We start from the raw sequence: 7,813 nt of genomic DNA on the forward strand, positions 1-7,813 counted from the left end.
TCAGCAATGGCTCCCAGGGTCCCGCTGGCCTCTCCTGGCCCGTCTCCCCACACGGCACTCTGGGTTTTCCGTAAACTCTTCACGTCTACACTTTGCACCTCGTTCCCGCTGCCTGGAGCCTTTTCTACCGGTTCTTCCCGTGGCCACGTCCTCTGGCCTTTTAGCTCAGCTTGCATCTCACATGTCATCCTAGGAAGGCCTCCCTTCATCTGACTCAGCCGCCCCTTCCTGTTAAAGACCCTTTTCTATTCTTTGTAGCATTGGTGACTGTCTTACATCACCTTCACTTCTTGGGCGATACTCATAGTTTGCTGTGATATCTAACTTTTACTGGAGTGGAAGCCCCATGAGGGCAGGACTCTCCTGTACATCATTCCCTTCTGTATCCCAGAACCTCTGTTGTTTTCAGGATGGTCTAGACATTTGGCAAATGATAAGTGAATGCGTGGGGCTTCCCTGGTGACTCAGTCGATAAAGAATCTGCCTGCCAATGCAGGAGACCTGGGTTCAATCCACGGGTGGGGAAGATCCAAAGGAGAAGGAAATGGCAACCCCCTCCAGTATTCTTGCCTGGAGAATCTCCATGGACAGAATGAATGAGTGAGAGAATGAACAAATTTATGCCTGGCCTCCCGAGACTTAACTCCAGATGGCACCGACCCTCGGGTTTTCCCGCCGCACCTCTCGCCTCCGCTTTGACCCTCGTGTGAGCATCTCTGCCATTCTGCACTTGCCACAGGTGGTCAGAGAGATCTACAGCGGCTGCAGCGGGCCCGCCGAGCCGGAGTGCCCTCCCCCGCCGAGCTCGCCGGTGCACAAGGTGGAGCTGGAGAAGGTAAGGGGCGTGCTGCTTTCCAGGAATTAACCTTGTGGCTGATTTAGGGCTTCCAGAAAGTCTTAACAGCACCTCTGAGAATTTCAGCATTTCTAGTTGAAAAACAAAAAGAAAAACAAAACAAAAAAAACAATACACCCCTGCTGTGCCTCTGCCTGCCAGGTAGGAAGCGTAGGTCAGCTGCTCCACTGACCACGTGGTCTTCATCCTCTCCAGCTGTAGATGCAGGAAAGGAGTGTGAAGGTGTCACAGGCCACTGCCTGTAACACAGCAGCGTGCGATCAGCGGGCAGCTCTGTGTTCTTCTGGAATACGGCAGGTGCTTCCCGAGTGTCCCTTCCCAGAGGCTTATTCCCCACAGACAGGTTACAACCTGATACGCCTGCTGTCTTTCCCTGATGGTGTTCTGACAACATCCCCACCACCCACAATCCCAGCTCTTCCTCTCAGCCCACACAGTGCGAAGGAAACCAGAAGTCAACCCACAGACTGGGGTAAGACATGTGCAAAAGACATCTGAGAGAGGACTTGCGTTCAGAACAGATAAAGAAGTCTCAGAAATCAGTATGAACCAAAAATCCAATAAGAATACAGATAAAGGTTTTAATAGATGTTTCCCTAAGGATGATGACCCTTCAGGGTCCCTTGGACAGCAAGGAGACCACGCCAGTCAGTCCTAAAGGAAATCAACCCTGAATATTCGTTGGAAGGACTGATGCGAAAGCTGAAGCGCTGGTATGGTGGTCACCTGATGGCCACAGTTTGCCCGTATGTGCAGAGACCCCATTTCCGCGGCGAGCCCCAGCTTCCTGCCCCGTGGGGTCCTGTTGGTGGCCTGTCTCCCAGGAGCGTCCTGAGCCCTCCCTGTTGACCCCTGCCCCACCCATGGACAGTTCCTTTCTGTCTACTCTTGTAGCCAGGGCTCTCTAGAGAAACAGAACCAAAGAGTCTGTGTGTGTGTATATACATATATTTTATATGTATTATAAAATATAATTTAAATATAAAATAAAATTCTACACGCAAATGAGAGACTCATTGTGAGCAACTGGCTCAGATGATTATGGAGCCAGGTTAGGATGGTGTGTCTTGGTGAGGGAAATAGTTTATGTACTCCTAATATTTTTTCAAAATTATTTGCCGGGAAAAGTGATGTAGCATGTGTTAGTGTAAGCTCAGTGAGTTTTTCCTTTGTTCTTTTGATGTTTTTAAAGCTTTTGTGGCAAACCAACCAGATCGTCTTATGTTATAGCTGAGCCCTAACCATCTCCAGATTATTGGAACGTGGCCCACATTTTCTTTCATTTTTGAGATAACATTTGGCTGATCCACGATACATTACTTGGTCAGTGTGGCCATGGTAAGGTAACTTAATCTTTTTATCCTCACAGAAACTGTCTTCAGAGAGACCAAGTTCAGATGGTGAGGGTGTTGCAGAAAATGGAATTGCTATGTGTAATGGAAAAGAACAAGGTGAGTTCTGCTCATGCCAAAAATATATAAACCAAAAAAAAAAACCCAACTCCAAAACAGAAACATGACGACCAGGTCTGTAAATCCTTATTATGTAGAAAATGTCCTCAGTAATTTAGTGATGCAAGTGTCATCGTCCCGCATTACACAGACAGAAATCCAGAGGCCTCCCTTTGATTAGCACTGTCTCTCCGGGTCTTCATTTTAATGCCACCAAGCCTTGGTCTGGGCATTCTCTTTTTGTCTGGGTATGTTCCCTGCGTGAATTTATTGTATTGTGTCTCTTTCTCTGGGGTTGGGGGTGGGCGCTGTGCCGCCTGGCTTATGGGCTCTCAGTTCCCATCTGAACCGAGACTGAACCCGGCCCCTGGCAGTGAAAGCACCTGCGTTCTAACCACTGGACAGCCAGGGCTCCCTGGGCCTCCCGTTTTACTGCATGACCCACAGCAGGCTACTTCCTCACCTGATTTATCCCTGGGACAGATGTGCATCAGGGGCAGGGTGCCAGCATCTCGCTGGGAGACGTGGTTGGGGAGCGGGGGAACCTCATATAAGTGGAATAGTCTAGCGTTTGTCCTTTTGTGGCTGGTAATTTCGCGTGGCATGGCATCTTCAGGGCTCATCCCCGTTGCGGCAGGCGCAGGACTCCCTTCCTTGTTAAGGTTGGACAGAATTCCCTTGTGTGGGTGGATCACGTCTCCTTCTCCATTCATTCACCGATGGACATTTGGGTGGCTTCCACCTTTGGGCTATTGTCAGTAATGCTGCTGTGGGAATGGGGGTACAAATACTGATTTTTACTTTTTCCCTAAAGTCAACTTTATAAAGGTGTAAGTTACACATTGTCATATTCAGCCTTTTTGGCATATGACAGACACATACATGTAACCTGCATCGCAATCAAGACGCAGAACACCGCTGTCACCCCCAAGATGTTCCCTGGCAACCACTGACCTGTTTGCTGTCCGGGAAGCGGAATCGTATGGGGTGCAGTCTTCTGGGTCTGGCTTCTCACTCCGGGTATTGCGATTTGGGCGGATCCACGAGCTGAGTCAGTCGTCCGTTCTTTTTCTAGGCTGAGAGGATTCCAGTGTAGATGGGCCAGTTAGGTATGCACTTCCCGACTGGAGAATAGCAGAGCGGTTTCCGGGTGTGAGCGGTTTATGAGTGAGGCTGTTGCAGACGTCCAGGGCAGGCTTTTGTGTGAGCATGTAAGGTCTTCACTTCTCTAGGCTGATGCCTCGGGTGGGGCTCTGCAGCCGCTGGCACTCGTGCCTCCTCACCAGCCTTCTGTTGTCATCTTTGTTTTGTTCTTTTTACTTTGGCCATTTTAATAAGTGCTGTGTAATTGTGCCTTTAGAATGCATTTTCCTATGACCAACAATGTTGAACATTTTTTAATATTTTTTTGCCAACTGTGTATTGTCTTTAGCTGTTGTTGCTCAGTCACTCAGTCGTGTCCCACTCTTTGCAACCCCATGGACTGCAGCACGTCAGGCTTCCCTGTCCATCACTGTCTCCTGGAGCTTGCTCAAACTCATGTCCATTGAGTCAGTGCTATCGTCCAGCCATCTCATCCTCTGTTGCCCCCTTCTCCTCCTGCCCTCACTCTTTCCCAGCATCAGGGTCTTTTCCTGTAAGCCAGCTCTTCGCCTCAGGTGACCATAGTACTAGAGCTTCGTCTTCGACATCAGTCCTTCCAGTGAATATTCAGGGTTGATTTCCTTTAGGACTAACTGGTTTGATCTCCTTGCTGTCCAAGGGACTCTGAAGAGTCATCATCCTTAGGGAAACATCTATTAAAACCTTTATCTGTATTCTTATTAGATTTTTGGTTCATACTGACTTCTGAGACTTCTTTATCTATTCTGAACACAAATCCTCTCTCAGACCTCCTTTGCACACGTCTCACCCCAGTCTGCGGGTTGACTTCTGGTCTCCTTCGCACTGTGTGGGCTGAGAGAAGAGCTGGGCTTGTGGTGGGGGGGGGGGGGGGTCTTCCCTGTGCACAGCCAGCCCTGTCTCTGCTCCCCAGGTGAGCGGCTCTGCCCGCCCGGCTCACCACACTCTGTCACCGGGGCAGGGGCCTGGGGCACGGACGTCTCCTGGCTCAGAAAGGAAGTCGCCGCAAACGGAAGAGCAGTCCCCCCCATTAAGAGTCTTGGAGCCCAGATCGTCTGGGCTGTTTTGATACGTCACGGTTTACCCCAAAGGGTCATGATCTCTGCCTCGGCCCACGAGATTTTCTAACTCTGTTGTTTCTGTGTGTAATTTTAGTTCTTTGCGTCGGAAGTTGTTCGGTGGAAGGTATCATCTCTGTCTTCACAGGGCACATTATGTGTCATCAGAGCCAGGAAAGCTGTCTTTAAGTTCTGCCCTGAAATTGGACAGTGTGCAATCTCAGGGTTCCTGTTCAGACGCCGAGGCTCAGTGGGCACTGCTGTGGCTGGTCTCTTTCCTTGTTTGCCATTTCCTCCCCTAGTGTCCCTGCCTGAAATTAGGTTCTGCAGAATGGTATTGTAAGTCTGGACATACAGATCAGTGCCTGTGTCTGCATCTGACGGTCTCGTTTCCTTTTAACAGGACCAGCCTTCTCTGCTCTGTCAAGGTGACCTTGGTTCAGACACTTCTGCCTGGCATGGAACTTTGCATATAGTCAGACCCCCAGTGGATAACTGCTGAAGGAAGCTAATAGCTTAAGTACATCCTGACCTGCTCCCCGAGCTTTTATCCTTGCTGCACACTCTTGGCCAATTTGCACTTGAGAAATTCCAATAAAGCCCCTTTGATCCCAGCCATGTATCATCTCAGACAGATTTCTCTGCTGGCTGTGTGGAGGAAATCCCGAACTCCTGCAGCTTCCCCGGAATGTTAGACTCTCAGCTGAACACGGACACAAGCCAGACTCTGTGACCAGAGCCATAGGGATTGACTCTAAACTCTGGCTTCTTCTTTCCAGGTGTCAGGCCCTGGCATGTAATGAACCAGTGCAGTGTGATTTTGGGTAAATTAGTAGAGTTGCTACTGATACTGCAGCTGATGTGAGAAAAGAGAATGGAGTCCCTGGGGCTGGTCTGTGTGGGAGCGACGGTTGTCCCTGACTAGCCTGCGCGCGCTCACCATTTAATCTCGGGCTGACGAGTCTGCTGGTGGGCTTAGCAAGTGCTAAGTCGCTTCAGTCACGTCCAACTCTCTGCGACCCCATGGACTGTAGCCCACCAGGCTCTTCTGTCCATGGAATTCTCCAGGCAGGAATACTGCAGTGGATTGCCATGCCCTCCTTAGGGGATCTTCCCAACCCAGGGATCGAACCCACATCTCTTAAGTCTCCTGCACTGGGAGGTGGGTTCTTTACCACTAGCACCACCTGGCAAGCCCCCAGGTGGCATCAGTGGTAAAGCAGGTGAATAGTCTGATGGCATTGGCCCCATGTCCCCATTCCTCCCGCCTGACCAAATGTCAGACGCCTAGACTCTCACTGGTACAGGGACCAGAGACCCGCCCGGGCTTGTGACACTTACGGTTGTAAAACGCTGCGTCACCACCCCTCCCCGCGCCCCTCCCCAGCTTCACAGTGCCGCTGTCTGGACTGTCTCTCCTCCACAAGGTCTGAGTGGAGAGTTCTGAGTCGTTAGGTTTTTCTTTTTAACTCTACTATGTGAATACCATCCACATATTCTTGTTCTATCAACATATTCTCCCGTTCCTACAGCTTTGGCTTTTTCTTCCAAGGATGGCCTCCCTTCTGCTTTTGCAAAAAACAAAAACAAACAAAAAAATCAATCCATGGGCTTTCAGAGAATTAAAGGTCCTTGCTAACGTCTTTTTTTGTAGTCGAGTCCAGCAAGAGCTTTCCCAACAGTAGCAAATCCTCATCAGATTGCAAGTCAGTCTGACAATTCAGCTTTCTCACGCATCACCTAGCAGGGAATGACTGATTCACGCTCCTGAGCTTTGCAGAAGGCGCCTTCTGAGCACAGAGCGCCCTCGTTGAGAGGACCTTCTCAAAGCTTAGCTTGAATGAGACTCTGGTCAGAGATTGTCTCGACGCTCTTGAGAAACCACATAGAAGGGTCACCCACTGCTGCTTTCACTTTGGTTTGGAAGAACTGAAATCAGTGGTTTGGGCATTCCAACCAGGGATTCCATGTCTGACGGCAGCTGTGGAGGGGCTGTGCCTTCAGATCGGGAGATGGAAGCAGGTTCCTGGTGCTTTATTTTACAGGGGGTTGCGTGTGGTGGGAGAGCGTAAGAAGGGGTCAGAGTGACCACCCCGTGTTCTGTGTTTCTAACATGACCTGGTCCGTGTGAGATAGCACAGATGTGCTTGTCTTAGCCCAGGCTGCCTGCCGTAATGAGATGCCACAAGGCCCTGTGGCTTAAACGACAGAGATGCGTTTCTCACAGTCCTGGAGGCCGGAAGCCCAGGATCCAGGTGCCGTCGTGGCTGCCGGTGTTGGCTGCCAGTCATGGCCCCCTTGCTGGCTTGCAGATGGCCATTCCCTCACTGGGTCCTCAAGTGGCCTTGCCCCGCATCCCACAAGGATGCCAATCCTGTCGGACCAGGGCCCCACCCTTAGACCTCACCTAACCGTCAGTGCTTCCTGAGGGGCCTGTGTCCAAACACAGCTGTACGGGGCTTAGGGCTTCCCATGTGTGAGACGTGGGAGACGCCGCCATCGTCCATCTGCCGTTCACGCTGTAGTGTGGCTTCTTACTCAACTACATTGTAACTCCTCCTGGCCTCAGACGCTGTTAACTGTCCCTTCTTCCTGGAGAAGAAATCAGGGTTCAAGCACAGGGACTGACCTCAGGGACCTCCCTGAGTCAGGGCGGGGAGAGGGGAAAAGGGACACGGAGCCCCGAGGAGGCTGGGCCTGGCCGTTCCGCACGTGGGGTGGGGGGCAGGGTGGAACCTAGAAGGGGGCCCTCGGCCCCACTGAGCGGCCGGCGTGGGGGAAGGAAGTAGCGAGTGCCTCCACTTTCAGAGGGCGGGCGTCGTAATCAGGCCGACGGCTTATGGTCTCACATCCGAGTCCTCTTTCTCTGCGGATCCCGTGTGGTTGTGTGTGCTCCGTCTCTGTGGGCAGAGGGGCGCTGAAGGAATGCTTGACTTGCGTTGCCTTTTCAAAGGGTCTGTGCCGCCCTCTGGGTTACAGATAGCGAGATGAGGGGTCCTCCTGGAGAGGCCTGGGAAGGGGCTGTTGGGAGGGGTCTCGGGACTCAGTGATGGCGTCTGGCCTTGATGCCCTGGGGACCTCTGGGCCCTCCCAGCTTATCCACACTGAGCGAGGCTGTACCTGACCCGCCTGGAGGCTCGGTGTCCTTGGAGGCCCTCGGCTCCAGGGTCAGACATGGAATAGCCCCCGGTGACGGCTCACTTCCCAGAGGTGCTGTCAGTCCTGGAGGATCCTCTTTGTCCACCCCAGTCTGCACCTGGTCCCCACCCTGTGATTCTGTCAGAGGTTGTGGACCAAGCCCGCAGGGGCTGGAGAGAGCAGATGGC

At 51.8% G+C, this 7,813-nt stretch overlaps 1 protein-coding gene across 1 annotated transcript in view; it reads left to right on the plus strand.

Annotated features, from left to right (window-relative positions):
* Nucleotides 1-7,813, plus strand: part of AFAP1 (actin filament associated protein 1) — a 93,729-nt gene that overhangs the window by 45,429 nt on the left and 40,487 nt on the right. Inside the window, exons 6-7 of the mRNA XM_010854528.1 lie at nt 740-835; nt 2,226-2,307. Of these exons, the coding sequence (XP_010852830.1) occupies nt 740-835; nt 2,226-2,307 (178 nt within the window). The remainder of the gene's footprint in view (nt 1-739; nt 836-2,225; nt 2,308-7,813) is intronic.

This window comes from Bison bison, unplaced genomic scaffold, assembly GCF_000754665.1.
Source record: "Bison bison bison isolate TAMUID 2011002044 unplaced genomic scaffold, Bison_UMD1.0 scf7180017864342, whole genome shotgun sequence".
Taxonomy (NCBI): domain Eukaryota; kingdom Metazoa; phylum Chordata; class Mammalia; order Artiodactyla; family Bovidae; genus Bison; species Bison bison.